General features: G+C 48.0%; 1 protein-coding gene across 5 annotated transcripts in view; it reads right to left on the reverse strand.

Annotated features, from left to right (window-relative positions):
• The window catches only part of REEP1 (receptor accessory protein 1), a gene marked incomplete in the record, with an annotated part of 101,850 nt that overhangs the window by 42,499 nt on the left and 42,556 nt on the right, over positions 1–16,795 (reverse strand). For all 5 annotated transcript variants that reach the window (XM_034771280.1, XM_034771281.1, XM_034771285.1 and 2 more), the window contains 3 exon segments: positions 7,099–7,212; positions 10,393–10,513; positions 12,802–12,878. In XM_034771280.1, coding sequence (XP_034627171.1) covers positions 7,099–7,212; positions 10,393–10,513; positions 12,802–12,878 — 312 coding nt within the window.

Below are 16,795 nucleotides of genomic sequence, written 5' to 3' on the forward strand. Positions count from 1 at the left end.
CCGCTGATCGCGGCTTTTTTTTTTTTTCCAATTGCCGCCACCGATCACGATCGTGGCTTTTTTTTTTGCTTGGGGCGGCAGAAATGCTGGAGCCGGCCCTGGATCTCTGGTAAGCTTATTATCATAGAAGGGACCTCGAGAGGTCATCTAGTCCAGTCCCCTACACTCGAGGCAGGACTAAGTATTATGTAGACCATCCCTGACAAGTGTTTGCCTAACCTGCTCTTAAAAACCTCCAATGATGGAGATTCCACAACCTCCCTAGGCAATTTATTCCAGTGCTTAACCACGCTGGGACCTTATTAGCATGTGTATAGGTTCTCTCATTGTTTTAATATGCTTTCTCTGTAATGCTCTCACAGGGCCGGCTTTAGGCCAATTCCACCAATTCCCCCGAATCGGGCCCCGCGCCTAAGAGGGCCCCGCGTCCAGTGGCAGGGCCACCCAGAGTGGGGGGCAAGTGGCAGACAATCCCTACCCTGGCTAGAGGCACCTTTTTAATTTTTACTCACCTGGAGGCGCTCTGGGTCTTTGGCGGCACTTTGGCGGTGGGTCCTTCAGTGCCGCCGAAGACCCGGAGTGAGTGAAGGACCCGCCGCCAAAGACTAGGAGCACGGACGGGTGAGTACAAGCCCCGCGTGGTTTTTTTATGTGGTTTTTTTTTTTAAGTCACCCCTGTCGGGCCCCGTCGAAACTGTTGGAATCGGGCCCCGCACTTCCTAAAGCCGGCCCTGTGCTCTCACCTTAAGAATAAATATGGCTGCTTATAAAGAGCTGTGTGGTGACTTGTAACTGCTAGCAATCATGCTGTTCATAACCTCGGAAGAGAAAGCAAAGGGCAAGTGCTGGCCTATTTAGGCTGTCTGGCTGCTTACTGGGGATATCACACAGTAGACAGAGAACTGAGCAGCCTAGAAAAAATCCTGGTGAGGAGGGAGATACGGATCTCTGCCCTACAAAGGTGATGGTTGAGGAGCCAGGAGCCTAGAGCAGTGCCCTTGAATGACCACAGAGAGGACATATAGATGCGGTTGCACGGAGTGGCGAGAGAGGATGGGCAGGGAAGTCCATCTGTAACCTTGGATGAATTATTTATTTAACTTCTCCTTGTCTCGGTTTCTCCATCTGAGAGATGGGGAAAATAACACCTAACTCACAGCCATATTGGGTCAGACCAGTGGTTCAGTATTCTGTCTTCTGACACTGGCCAATGCCAGGTGCTTTGGAGGGAATGAACAGAACAGGGCAATTTTGAGTGATCCATCCTGTCATCCAGTCCCAGTTTCTGGTAGCTGAAAGACACCCAGAGCCTGGTGTTATGTCCCTGACCATCTTGGCTAATAGCCATTGATAAGAACAGTCATACGTGTTTGTAAAGTGCTTGCATCAAAAGCACCAAGTATCACCACTTCACTCTTTATACTGCCAGGCAGTCCTCACCCGATGAGCATCAAATCTGGCATGTTTGAAATCCATATGAGGAATTCCCATTGGTGCCAACAGCAGCTAAGTGCTGTTGCATTTACTGCCAGTTTAGAAACAGTGCTAGGTGAGGTTCATGTACCACTAATTGGCATGTTGGCAGCTATCTTAGTTCTGGCCATTGGGAGGCAGCGTGAGAAATTGCGCTATACCTACTAAAGACACTGTAAAGATCTGATGGTTGCACCCAGAAGCCATCATAGGCGGATACAAACGTAAGCTATGGGAATAGAACCCAGGGCCTGATGTTCTAAAATAGAGGCCTCTTCCCCATGAGCTAAAAGGGCTGTGATAGTATTAAGATTTATCGCCTCCACAGACTAGCCATCATAGAGCAATATGAACACAGACACATCAATGCTCCATTCAGTCTTGATTCCACAGCTTCCCTGTAACCACGACAGAGTGTGGAAAAAATAATACTAGGACAGTAATAAGGAAACGGAAATTTGCTCACTGTAACATGATGGTGTGTGTTCATTACATCCAGCCGTTTTGTTTGTGCAGTTCATTTCCTTTCCTGGGGACTTTACCTCAATGCTGGCAGACAGTTCCTCCTAATCTACTCTCTCCATTCTCCATGTTTGCAGCATGGCTCTGCCCTCCTGTGCCTTGGCTATATGTCATCTTCACCTTTGATTGGGGCTGGATTTACATCAAAAAAACACCCAACAGAAGGGGGGAAATTAAGCAGCCGCCCTGCCCTGGGTGTGGTGCAGCGAAGAGTTTGAGTATGTGTTTGGTTTGTAGTGTAGTTAGTGAAAAAGGCCTCTGGAAACCCAAAGCAGTGGTGAGCCCTGCTGCCAGGGCACTGAGGTAATTTGAGAAATGCTGTAATAGCCAGCACAGGACGATATGCTTCAAGAAAGCTGTGTGTCCTTCTCTTGACTAGCCCCATACAACGAAGCCAAGGCTTTTCAAGTGACCACTGATTTTGAGTGCCCAATTTGAGACACTTAAAGGGGGCCTGATTTAACAGGGCAGGTGCTTGGCCCCTCCTGCAAACCAGGCCCCTTTAAGGTCCCTCACGCTGGGCACCCAAAATCACTTACCACTTTTGCAAATCCTGACCACAAAGACTAGGGACACGATGCAGCCCTCACCTTGATGGATGTGCTAAGCGCTGTGAACAGAGTTTTCATCAGATACCTTAGACAGGCAGGCACGGGGTGAATCTACCACAAACAGAGGGCTTTAATTATCAAAGAGGGCTCTACGCATGTGATCAAAGGAAGGAAATCCACCCTGCCCAATGCAGTGTTCTCCCTCCCCACATCACTCAGCTCCACATGCAATTTGAAGGAGAGAGCTCTGCAGCTCTCCTCCGGCGCATTATGCCCAAGGCAGCATTCTCCCAGGTGGGATCTAGAAGCCTGCTGGTACCTGAGAACTGGGACGGAGTTTGCCGAGAGAGGAAGAACTGGCCCAAACAGACAGGCTAGAGCAAAGGTCTTTTCTGAGGGCCTGATTCAAAGCCCTGTGGAGTCAATAGGAGTCATTCCACTGACACCAGTGGGCTTTGGATCAGGCCCTAAAGGCTTTGGAGATCCAGGGCGATGTGTGTGTGCTGCCAGCCAGCCAGCTAGCAGACAGCCAGAATTACCACCAACCCTGGCAGTGTTTCAGGTCATATTTTCACACGCATGACAGACTCTTGGACAATCTCTCAGACCTATTAGGCACAAACGGGCTTTTCATCAATGCCAGTCAGGCATGCTTTCTCTCCATCTCATTTTTTCCCCCATCCAAAACACTGTGGCTGGTGCAGGAGGTTTCAGGTTTTTATTCCCCATTCATGATCATCATCATCATCAATATAGCAGTAGACCTAAAGAGCCCGTTGTTCCAGGTGCCGTGCAAACAGTTGGTAGGTAGTCCCAGCCTGGAAGAGCTTACAATTGAAAAGGAAAAAACAGAAGAAGGGCCAGGAAAGAGAGACAACATATGAGCAAGTGTCTGAGTTGGTGATTGGCACACATCTTGTTAGTGGGCCGGAGCTCTGTGCCCCTCGGAGGGCAATGGGCTGAACTAGTGGAAGGTAAGGGGGCTGCACATCAGGATTTACCTCGTTACCGGATCCTACCACTTAGTTCTTACCCTCCTGAAGTCACCGTGTGCTGAGGGAAGGACTGTGGTGCCACACAAGGGGGATGCAAGGTGGTGGGACAAAGACTCTGCGCTGAGTACCCAGCACCAGATGTCTGACTTTGTCTCCACTCAGAAATCCTCAGAAATGTACCACTCATCTTGAAAGAGAGAATGAGAGCGAGAGCACGTGCAAGCGAGGGAGATCGGCACAAGCGGCCTGGGGTTCTGAGAGCCCCTCACCTGTCTAGTAATGGCCTATATTTTTGCCTGGCAGCACAATTGTTTTTTTTATTGTGTCCAGCTAATCAAACATGTAGGCCATTTATCAGTCAGGCCAGTGGAGGATCTGACTGAGCTAAGGAGGAGGCACGTATATTCTAGCCTGTTGTAGCATCTTGGTCTGGCAGGGGACACGGTTAGTCCACCAGAGAGATGGAAAAGAAGGGGGTATGTCTCAAAGTTCAAGAGTACTTAGATCTGAGTCCATTTCTCACTTTAACTGGGCCTGCACCCAATAAACTTAGGGCTAGAGCCTCGTACCTAGATTAACAGATGCTACGGTGATTTATACCAGCTGAGGATGGGGCCCCGGATATCTTAGCATCTATTTCTGTCCTGTTATTCCAGTTGAAGTAGGACACGGGATGGACCTTTCCTTTCTCTACTTGGTAAGGCCACATTTTCCACTTTCTGAAAACCAGGCCACTTATTTTGGTGCTGAAATATGGATTTGGGGGCCTAACTTCAGCCTTGGGCTTCAACTTGAGCACTTTAACACGTGTTAAAGGCAAACTGCCTTGTCTCCACGGGGCTATTAATATGTATTAGCACCTTCCAAAGGCTAGGGGAGACAAGCCAGTGAGAGTCCCGGAGCTGACGACTGAAATAGGGGGTAGGGCACTTTCTAAACTTGTGTGCGAGGGTGGTGAGAAACATTTCCCCTTAATGACAGCTGTATTTTGGTTTTATTCACTGTCTGTCACCCTGACGTGCTCTCCAGACCATAATTAAGTAATTAAAACTCAACACCTATGAATGCAGAGAAGTATTATACCTACTTTTCAGGTGAAAAAATTGAGGCACAGAGAGGTGAATGGCTTGTCAAAGGCCAAACACTGAACTGATGGCAGAACCCAGGAATCCCAACTCCATCCCCTACTCTAACCATTAGATTAAACTCCCTTCCAGAGCTAGGAATAGAACAGAGTGATTGTTTTGTTACAACTGCCTCAACTCGATCCAATACTAATCCCCTGAGCTAGCCGTTAAACCACTCTCCCACCTCTGAAAACAAGCAGCTAGGTAAAACTTCTTACCTGTTATGGGTACTAGCCTAATTTAAAATGTTGTCCCTAGGAGTAGGCCTTTGAATATGTCGTAGACAGGGAGGATGGTTCAGTGGTTAGGGCCCAAGCCTGAAACTTGGGTTCAAGTCCATGCTCTACCATCAACTTCTTCTGGGACCCGGGGCAAATCATTTAGCCTCTCTGTGCCTCCATTCCCCATCTGAAATGGAGACAGTAGCACTTCCCTACCTTATAGGTGTGTTGTGAGGATAAATACATTGAAGATTGTGAGGCGCTCAGATACTGCAGAGACAGGGGCAGGATAAGAACCAAAGCTAAGGTGTGACAATGGTAAAGAATCACAGAAAGAGATACTTTCTTCTAACACTGAACAAGGATCTCCATTAGATCAAGGAAAACTATCATCCCTAAAACTACTCTGTCCCCCTCTTTCACTGCATACCTTCTTCCCTACGGCCATCCCCAGCCTCCCTTCCACCGGGCCTCCTGCTACCACTGGAGCTGTGTACATATCCCTGCAAGGTGGAATACAAGCATTTTGAGAAAGGGCCCAAGACTCAATTATTCTGTTCCTGTGCTCAGGGCAGGGAGGGAGAGGTGGGGCACAAAGGCTTCAGGCCATATTCTGGGGTTGGACAGGGCCCTGCCGAGCCCCAAGTGTAAATCAGAGCAGCCTCAGGGCTGCTCTAACTTATACTCTCCTTCCACGTACTCCTGCAGGCCCTGGAAAGCAGAGACAGACATAGTGCAGTGCACCAGGGACATCAGTGCATCTACACCACGTGCTGGGAGAAAAGGCAGTACAGAGTCAGTGATACTCTCAGTGGACTGCTGTTGCCCATTTTAAGGCCCTTTTATGCTACCAGAGTGCCATAAAAGGCCTTGGTGTCGCCAAGGTGTCAGCCAAATGTCTCACTGTTGTGTGGAGGTTTGTAGGGACCATCACACATACAGCATCATGTCAGCTCAACATCTAGAAACAGACGACTGTGAGCAGAGAACAAAATAAGCATTCTTGGCTTTTGCACATTTAAAACAGATCTCAATATTACTGTAGCACCAGGCAAGTGTGTAACAGTACAGATGCCATACAGAACAATGTGGGTGTCCGCTTTGCATATCGAGCGCACTTTCCATCTAAGGATCTCAAAGTGCTCTACAAACATTCAGGTATTCAGCCTCAGTCCCCCATGATACAGGGACGTGGTATTCCTATTTTACAGATGAGGAAACTGAGGCAGAGGGAGATCAAATGATATGCCCAAGATCATACAAAAAGCCTGTGACAGAGATCAGAATCCAGGTCTCTGGACTCCCACGTTAACCATAACAGCGTCCATTTCCTACTACAAACTGCTGCTGTACCTTTGGAGAAAACAGATCACGGCTTTTTCTTGTACTAGATCTAACCCAGGACTAGAGCACAGGACATGCCACGTCAGATGAGACCATTTCTCATCACGACCAGCATCCTGTCTCCAAAAGTGACCAGTATCTGCTGCTTCAAAGGAATGTAATCTCCCCTTCACTCAACGTAATAATGAACCTAGTCAATCATATAATGCTGTATAGGGTATGAAAGAAGAGATCCTTCCTGACCCCAGCAGGTGATCATTTAATGTTCAGAAGCCTCAGATTTCATTGATTTGATGTTAGCATCCAAATTAGAGGTCAGAATGTTAGCCAGCATTTTTAACAATCCAATGAAACAAAAACAGGCCTAGTGTGGGGGCTCCTTCCTCAGTCCTACTCTGTGCTTTCTCCTGAGAAAGGGGGCAGGAAATAACTGGACAGCTGAGCTTAATTTTTCTCAAAGGAGTCATTAAGTAATTGCCCAGCCTGGTGTGATAACTGTTCCAGGGTATGATCAATCTGTATCACTCATGCAAATCTAATTGTGCATCATCATAAGGATAGAGTGTCCTGCTCAGCAGAGGCCCTCACACAGACCTGAAGGCAAAGCATGGCCCCTTGCGTTTACCCCCTTCATTGACTTCCACAGCATTGTGGTCTTGCATAATGTGTTCATCCCAAGACACACCCATGAGGCTGATGTACAGGACGCTGGGCAGCAGGATCGTAACCACTGAAAGAATTGTGGACTCTCCCCCGCCCAGCCTTCCTCCTCTCCACCCCGCTGTGTTGTTACCGTAGACAATGGACCCAGACCCGATTGAGATGCTAACGGCACCGCCGTGACTAGCGCTCTCCCAGCTGTTACCTTGGAAGCCGCCATCACGGCTGCCGTTGCTGCAACATTCAGTCCCCGCTTCCCAAAGTGCACCAGGGCATCGTAGCTCCGATCCTTCGCTTGGACGAGGCAGTCATCAATTTCCTGTCGCGCAAGACAAAAAAAGCACAAGAGGGAAGAGTTCAGACCTCCTGCCCTCTCTCTCAAGGGTCAGGCCATCATTCATGGAGGTGGGCATCTCCCTCCCTCCTTCCCACCAGCTGGAGAGATATTTACAGCCAGTACTTGAAAAGGAAAAGAGGACGGCAGGGGAGCAGTAGCTTCCACTGAAACCTCTGGGAGTTGCTTTTATCCTGTGAGTGGAGAATTGGGCCTACAGGGCTTAGTGGTTACTGGATAACAATGCTGCAGAACGCTCATAGCCACCAGGGCAGTGTCTGGGCTTGTGTGCTTTTCTACATTCAGTACAATGGTTATCGAAATAACCTTCAAAGACACAGGAGACTGGATGGTAACAGGCTGCGGGGCCTTCCCCTGCGAGGTCACGGGTTTGAATTTAGCCAGAGATAGCTGCGCCTGGGAGCTGTTACGGTCCGATGGCTGTTTGCTGGCCTGAGTGTCTGGCTTTGGTGGTTCCAGCCCGCTCCTTAATGGGCGGGAGCTCACATCTCAGCTCTCCCCATCCCACTTGTAGGCAGGCTAAGCAGAGGTGCTCAAGAGGGAGCAAGCATGGGGACTGAACTCCACTCTGCACCTTACAAATGGGCCCCCTAGAACAAGACTGAGGCACATTGGCGATGCAGTCAGGGAAGAGTGTGCACTGCCGCTCTAAGGACACTGCCTGTTTAGATAGCTACGCAGCAATCTTCCATCTCTTAGGCTGCTAGCATGGCACTATTTTCCCAACCGTAATTATTCTTTTCCTTATGTCTAAAATACAGATATGCCACATGATCAATGCCCATGTTCAGACAGTACGTTCAAAGGGACACGTGATGCCTTAGATCTGCCAACATCATCCCGTTCCCGTCAACGGAAGTTCCCCAGGTACACCAATGGCAACACACGGCCCAGAATACCAGAGCTGGAGTTATGTCGTCATGTCTAGAAGTACTATGAATACAGCACCTATTATCCACGGATCTCAAAGCACATTACAAACATTAGTGGCACGTGCAACACAGGCAAGTGTTTGTTATACCAATTTTACAGACAAGTTAGGTGATTTGTCTCAAGATCACATGGCAACTCTCTAGCACAGCTTGGAATAGAAAACCAAGCAGGCCCCACTCCCACCCAGTCCCCACTCCCCTAACCTGGAGAAGGCAGTACTTCCAGAAATGACACCCCAGCTACATGCAGTGTAGTTGTGGCCACGTTGGAGCCAGGATATTAGAGAGACAAGGCGGGTGAGGTAATATCTTTTATTGGATCAGCTTTTGTTGGTGAGAGACAAGCTTTCAGAGCTCTTCTTCAGGTCTGGGAAAGGTATTCTGAGAACCACAGATAAATGGAAGGTGGAACAGATTGGTTAGCATAAGTAGGTAGCACATATTGTAATTACAAAGTAATTACCACACACTAAGTAGAGTGGCCCATTAACTCCTCTGCAGTCATAGGACAAAAAGAAGGTTAGTGGGGGCAAGGCTACGCGACAAAATTAAGTCAACCTACATCATGTCAACGTACAGCCACCGCAGTAACTGAATCTGTCACACTACACTCCTTGTGTCCACGGTGTGCACCCTGACCAGGAGCACTTGCACCCATTTAACTGTCAGTGCGGGGCATTGTGGGACAGTTTCTGAAAGGCAGCAACAGATGATGTAAGCAACGCAGAGTCTACACGGACATAGACTTAAGTGCTATGTTTCTCGCAGAGGTGGAGTTATTAGTCGGTGTAGTGGGGAAGTTACATCACTGGGAGCTACATTTTATAGAATCATAGGGCTGGAAGGGACCTCAAGAGCTCATCTAGTCCAGTCCCCTGCACTCATGGCAGGACTAAATATTATCTAGACCATTCCTGACAGGTGTTTGTCTAAACTGCTCTTAAAAATCCCCAATGATAGAGATTCCACAATCTCCCTAGGCAATTTATTCCAGTGCTTAACCACTCTAACAGTTAAGAAGTTTTTCCTAATGTCCAACCTAAACCTCCCTTGCTGCAATTTAAACCCATTGCTTCTTGTCCTATCCTCAGAGGTTAAGAAGAACAATTTTTCTCCCTCCTCCTTGTAACAACCTTTTATGTACTTGAAAACTGTTATATCCCCTCTCAATCTTCTCTTTTCCAGACTAAACAAACCAAAATTTTTTCAATCTTCCCCCATAGGTCATGTTTTCTAGGCCTTTAATCAATTTTGTTGCTCTTCTCTGGACTTTCTCCAATTTGTCCACATCTTTCCTGAAATGTGGGGCCCAGAACTGGACACAATACTCCAATTGAGGTCTAATCAGCGCAGAGTAGAGTGTAATAATTACTTCTTGTGTCTTGCTTACAACACTCCTGTTAATACATTCCAGAATGATGTTTGCTTTTTTTGCAAAAGTGTTACACTGTTGACTCATATTTAGCTTGTAGTCCACTTGTGGTCCAGATCCTTTTCAGCAGCTCTCCTGTGTATCTACTTTAGTGTAGATGTGTAGTGTAGAGTTAGTTTATGTCGACCTATCTCTGTAGTGTAGATCAGGCCTGAGTTATAGATTGAATTTATGGTTTATTACAACAGTCTGTAACCCAATAACCCCCTCTTTTTGTCCTATGACTGCAGAGATGTTAACAGGCCACTCTACCTTGAGAGGTCCCTTAGAATATGTGCTACCTACTTATGCCAAACAATCTGTTCCACCTTCCATTTAACTATGATGCTCAGAATACCTTTCCCAGACCTGAAGAAGAGCTCTGTGAGGCTCAAAAACTTGTCTCTTTCACCAACAGAAGTTGGTCCAATAAACGATATTACCTCACCCACATTGTCACCCCAGCTACATTCAGTCAGCATTTCCAACACTGTGAAGTTTGTCATGCAAGGAAGAACTATTTTCAGGTTGGTATTTTCAAGGAAAACAAAATACATGTATCCCATCCTCCTAGGTTCCCCGGTGCCCAGACGTAGTTAAGTTATTCTGAATGAGCTCAGCAGCTGCTGATACAAAAAAAAACAAACCCAAAGAAGATCAAAGAACAAAAATAAATAAAAGAAAAAGCAGTGACTCATCTTCTTGAGATGAAAGCCATGGATACAGCTGACATACGGTAAACACACTCATTCCACTGTTGGGAGCCATCCACTCAGTTAGGGCCTGAACACCTGTAATTACCTTTTCTTTTGAAGACAGTGTTGGGTGTACAAATTTTCTATACAGGAGGCTGGAGCCTTTTGTGTACGGAGACAGCAACCAAGCTACAAAAGCTATTTTCAGTTCATAATAGAATGGAAACCTATGGGAAAACAAAGATGACATAGATTCTTATTGACTGCTTCTCTGAGGAGAATAGAAGCCCAAGGCAGTTAGCTATTGGCAGATTCATAGCTTAAGCTGGTTTCTGTCTACCTGAGTGTCCTAAGGATCTACCACCCACTTTCCCCCCACATTCACTCACACCCAGACTCTGGCTGAGCGCTATGCAAAGTTTTCCTGGCAGCCAGGTAGCAGCAACATTATTTCATAGGGACCCTTACAGCCAATTAAGTGACAAGGGGTGCTGTATGCACAAAGGGGCCATGGAGGCTTCCTTTGCAGTGTTCCCAGCCCTTAGAGGCCTGGGGTGCAGACAGAACACTTCCTATCACACCCGCCAGCAAACCAGCTTCTACAGCTTTATTTATACACCTTTCGTCTCTCTCTGCCTTTCTGCATTTCGATGGCACTTATCACAGAATCGAACCATCATTCCTTTCACATTATGCAGGCACTGTCATTGTGTGTTCTTGTACCGTGCGCAGCATAATGGGGCCCAATCCTCCCTGGGGATTTTTGGCACGACTGTAATATCCACAGAATAACAATTACTAATAAGAGATGTTCCCGTTATAACCACACATGTCCTTCCCTTTTGTTTTGCTAGCAGCACCGTTTTCTGACATGTTTTCTGCAGTTGGTTTACATGTCTCATTTCCCTCAATTAAGGGAATGTGTACACTGCAATCATGGGATGTGCGATTGCATCTTATCCAGACATACCCGAGCTAGCTTTAATCTTCACTGAGTGACGTCATAGCAGCACGGGCTGTACAAGCCCGCTTGGAACTGTACACAATTACTTGTGTGGCTAGCCTGTGCTGTAGCCTGCGCTGCTGCGTCTTCATCTCTGGAACCCAAGCTAGCTAGATGAAAGCTAGCTCAGGTCCATATATGAGCTGCAGTCACACCTCCTGGATCAGGCCCAAATGAGTTAAAAAGGACACACTGAAGTACCAACATAATTCCTCCTTATGGGCCAGATTCTGTGTGGTGGTGAGCTCCCTGAAACTCCCATTGAAAAGAGTGCTCCCTGCAGGTGATCAGCACCTTGTAGGTCTGAGCCCTTGGTGAAGTACATGAGTAAGCATTAAGGACTTTAAACCCTTTGACATCTCCGATTTCCACTGGCTTCAATGGGCGTTGGATCAGGCTGTATAAACAGTGGTCAAAATGTGCCTGAAGTTAGGTACCTATCTAAGTGGCCTAATCCAAAGCCCACAGGAGTTTTCCCCCTCACTTCAGTGCAAGTGGCCTGATTTGCAGAGATGCTGAGCACCCAAACTTCAACACCCCACTTTAACAATGGCCTGTGTTCCTCCTCTTCTAACCCCCTGCACGAAAACAGACTGGGAGGAAAGTGCAGGGTGCACAGGCTCGACCCCTTTGCAAACAAAGAATGTCACTTTCCTCTGTGCTCCCTATACACCCAAGCATCTATCCCGAAGGAAAAGGACAGAGCAGGAACAAGTAACACCCCCTGCTATTGGAACCCACTGCTGAGTGTGTGTTACAGACCTCTCTGTGCCCAGCCTGAATATCAATCTGCTACAGCCCTAGCTAGAAAACCCTGGCTCTCTAGCTTAAGCTTTAGCAGCTCATGCTTTTAGCTCTGGAGGTTCCCAGTTCCATTCCCAGTGTGTCGGCCAAGATGGCAGCTCCCTCAACTGGGCCTGCAACAGACTCCTATCCTCTGTGGAGCAGGCACAGAGAGGAACACGTAACACACTGGGTTACCCTAGGGATTAGAAAGTTTTAGACGGGAAAAAGAGTTAAAGACGTTTGTCTTATTCCTGTTTGTATCTTCCTCCTCCTCCTTCCTCCCTCCAGCTCTTCCTTCTCCCCATCCCTTTCTCTCCCCTCTTTCCCTTTTCCCCTCACTCATGTTCCCCTCTCCTTTCTCACACATTCCATCCTTTCCATATGCCTGTCTCCATCCCAACACCTGCACCAGTGTCCACAGCAGAAGAGGGCTGCTGGCTCTGCCATCCTCTGTTGACAGTGACAGACCCTCATCTGTCAACTGCTTTCTCACAGGCCCCTGAGCAGTTCCCCCGACGTTAGCATTTTCCAACCCCTAAATCTGGCAGCGCTAAGAGAGGAAGTGCTGGTCCTCCAAGCAAAACACGCCATGCACCTGACATTTAACCCCTTGCACAGGAAATGACACAGCCTTATAATCCTCTCTCTGGAGCTCTGTTCCCTTATAAACCCTTCTGTTTTCCTCCCCATCTCATTACAAACGCCCCACCTCAGTCTGCTGCTCACCAGCAAAGAAAAAGATCTGTGAAAGTCTCGGCTGTTGTGAAGAGTGCAAATATGATCCAGTACATCATCCATTTGACCTGTGAAGAGAAATCAGACAGTTTATAATCATGCTGTTTGAGGAAGGCACAAATGTACAGTGATGGTATTTTACTCTTCTATGGTACAGCACCTTTCACCTGAGGATCTCAAAGCTCATCCCATCCACAACTGCCTGGTGATACTCTTATTGACCAGAAAACCTCAGAAACCTGTTGTGTACAGAGAACTTAAGGGCTTTGCCAGGTGTTACCCAGCAAGTTGTCGCATAGGTATATTCCACAACACAAATCAGAGTCATGCACGAGCCCATGTGAAGAAGGAATTTGTCCCTTAGGATCAATCTGACCAACAGACGAAGTACTGTAGTCAGACTCGCTGCTCGTATTCCACAAGGAGTTTCTGCTGTAGAATTGCTGTCCGACAGAGAATGATTTAGACACATAGTTGGATAACACTAGAGCATACAGATGATGCTGTATAACTTCCCTCTTCATCTGCAAATGCAAGTGCAACCCTGCTATCATGTTATCTTGTGCTGTAATCCCATCAGATCATGCCCAATAACCAGGGTTAGGTTAGGTCAATATACGGATCGGAGATCACCAAGTGACCTCTAAGTACTGCAGGAAGGAAAAGGTGCTTATGATTCAGTAGCTAGCACTGTTCCCTCTGAGTACGTTCCAGCATACCCATATTTGCTGACAGGAGGAGCTGTGCTATTGGAGGTGTCCTCTCTCACATGACCCATGTAACCCACACCCACTCAGTGTGGTGCTCTCTACCCCTTTAGTGGTCGGGGCCATAGAAAGAGGTTGGTGAGCCTCCTGCAGCCAAGGCTCAGAGGTGGGTCTTTTAGCTTAGGCAGTAGAGGCATGAAACAAATTCAGGGGTAACACTCGTTTTTCCTGGGCTGACAAGCCTACCAGCTAACGTACCGCCTGCAGCATAGACGGACACAATAGTCTTCTTAATTTCCCATCTTAAACCATACTGTAGTGGTGTTGCATTACACCCCAGAGGCGGCTGCATTTCAGTGGTGGTCAGGAAACGCATTCTCCACCCTCACAGTGATGAATTTGATACAGATTAATTTTTTTTTAAAGTGTAAATTGAAAAACTGTAAGGCCGAAAGCTTCTTGGTTATTTGTTTGTTTAGTTTGTTTTGTTTTGTTTTTTTGGCAACCAAAAATCAAAATGTTTTGACCAGTTGGGCAAACATTCTTTGTTACACTGAAAATTTTTGCCTGACTGGCTGAAATTTTTCAGTTGACAAAAACAAATCAAATGTTTTTCCAATAAAACATTGTTGAATAGTGACATTTCCCATGGATATTGTGAACAATTTTTTTTGACCAACTCCCCTCAGTACATCTTAGCAACCTCACAGGGGTGCTACTAACTTTAATTAAGCAATATCTGTGAAGCACTTTAAGAGTCATAGGTCTTGTCTACACTAAAAAGGTGTACTATGGTAATTCAACCAGAATAATTAAGCAATACCACTCCTGGCAGGCCTTGTCCACACTTGGTTTGCTAGTATAGATATGTCAGGAGGGCTACACTGTCTAATCCCAACCAATACCCTAGTGGAGATGCAACTTATGCCACCAATAATTCTTTCGCCAATATAGTTTACACCAGTTACCCAAACAGAATAAGCTATACTGGCAAAAGTTCCTTTTTATCCATATAACAACATCTGCACTAGGACTTTTGCTGGCACAGCTATATCAGTTTGGGAAGCGGGGGACGATTTCCTCACACTCCTAACTAACATAGCAAGGCCGGGAAAACTTTTAAGTATAGACCAAGCCCTACTGTGGATAAAGTATATCAGAGTAAAGGTGCTTTATACTGGTATAACTATTCCCACATGGGAAAGGGAATAAGCTATACTGGTATAAGGTACTTTTATTGATATAACTGCATCCATCCAAGGTAAGGTTTCTAATTGCAGAAAACCCAACACTCTTGCCCCGCCTCCTGCCCGCCCCAAGGCCCCAGGCCCCACCCCTGCCTCATCTCTTCTCTGAGCCCCGCCCCTGCTCACCCCATCTCCCCTCCCTCCATCTCTCACTCTCCCCCACCGTCGCTCATTTTCTCCAGGCTGAGCCAGTGGGTTGGGGTGTGGGAGGGGGTGAGGGCTCCAGCTGGGGGTGCGGGATCTGGGGTATGGCCAGTGATGAGGGGCTTGAGGTTCAGGAGGGGGCTCCGGGCTGGGGCTGAGGGGTTCAGGGTGTGGGAGGGGGGCTCTGGGTTGGGGCAGGGGTTCGGAGTGTGGAGGGGGCTCCTGTCTGAGGCAGGGGGTTGGGGTGTGGGAGGGGATATGGGCTCTGGGGTGGGGGTGCGGGCTCTGGTGTGAAGCTGGGGATGATGGGTTTGGGGTGCAGGACTGGCCTCATGGCTAGGGCCACGGGGTTTGGAGTATGGGAGGGGAATCTGGGCTGGGGCAGGGGACTGCAGTGTGAGAGGGAGTGTGGGCTCTGGCTGGGGGTGCGGGCTCTGGGGTGGGTCCGGGGATGAGGGATTTGGGGTGCAGGAGGGGGCTCCGGGCTGGGGCAGGAGTGTGGGAGGGGGTGTGGGATCCAGGAGGGAGTTCTGAGCTGGGGCAGGGGGTTCGGGTGCAGGAGGAGGCTTGGGATGCAGGCTCCAGGTGGTGCTGATCTCGGGCGGCTCCCAGGAAGTGGCAACATCTCCCTCTGGCTCCTAAGCAAAGGAGCAGCCAGTTGACTCCACACACTGCCCCCACCCACAGGTGCCGCTCCGGCAGCTCCCATTGGCCGTGGTTCCCGGCCAATGGGCGCTATGGAGCCGGTGCTTGGGACAGGGGCAGCGCGTGGAGCCGCCATGGCCGCCCCTCTGCGTAGGAGCCGGAGAGACATGCCAGCCACTTCCAGGGACCTACACGGAGCTGGGCAGGGAGCCTGCCTTACCCCACTGCATTGCCAACCGGACTTTTAATGGCCTGGTCAGTGGTGCTGACCAGAGCTAATGTCAACCGGACCTAGTGCCAGGGTCCCTTTTTGAACAGATGTTCAAGTCGAAAACCGGACACCTGGCAACCCTAACCCAAGGTCTTGTATTGGTATAACTATATTTGTTAAAGGAAAAGCACACCCCTAACTGACATAGTTATAACAAAACAACTTCCAAGCGCAGACCAGGCCTTTAGATGAAATGTGTTCTAGAAATGGAGAATATCATTGCTAGCTAGTGCTGGGCGATGTTATTTGAACTGCCAGGACGTCAAAGGGGATTTATATAGCTGGAGTGGTGCAGCAGAGTCAGCTCTGCAAGTACATTTTGCCTCACATACCTGGCATGTCAGGCAGCCTTCATCTGGTTTACTTACAATGCTCACGACAAGTTAATGCTTTCAGATATAAAGAACTAATCTCACCAAGGGAAACGCTCGACTGGAAGAATCTCAAGAGCCTCTCCAAGTCACAGCTTGACACTGTGCTAAGGACACGTTAAGATAATCGTCAAAGCTGTCACCAAGACATGGAAATGGGCTTATCATCATTGAGCTGCTCAGATATTTGAAGAGTAAATACCTGAAGGCTCTTCAGTGTTCGGTACAGTTTAGATAGAAAACAAGATTGTGACAGGCAGTACAGACCCTTTGGGACACAGAAGGGGCCATGCGAATCCCACATCCCACTTCCCCTAACAAAAGTTGGCAGTGTCGGCCTGAGCCATGGGACACTAGGACCCAGAGGCGTTCTTCTAGGAAAAAGGCAGGACAGCTCCACCCATTTGCCAGCCTTAAGTGTATATAAAGAAGAGGCCATTCTGCTATGGAGGCTGGCTGCTTCTTTGGAGAGAAAGGGTCTCTGCTTCCTGAAAAAAGCAACAGAGGGTCCTGTGGCACCTTTAAGACTAACAGAAGTATTGGGAGCATAAGCTTTTGTGGGTAAGAACCTCACTTCTTCAGATGCAAGAAGTGAGGTTC

This window comes from Trachemys scripta, chromosome 5 (genome assembly GCF_013100865.1).
Source record: "Trachemys scripta elegans isolate TJP31775 chromosome 5, CAS_Tse_1.0, whole genome shotgun sequence".
In the NCBI taxonomy this organism is placed as follows: domain Eukaryota; kingdom Metazoa; phylum Chordata; order Testudines; family Emydidae; genus Trachemys; species Trachemys scripta.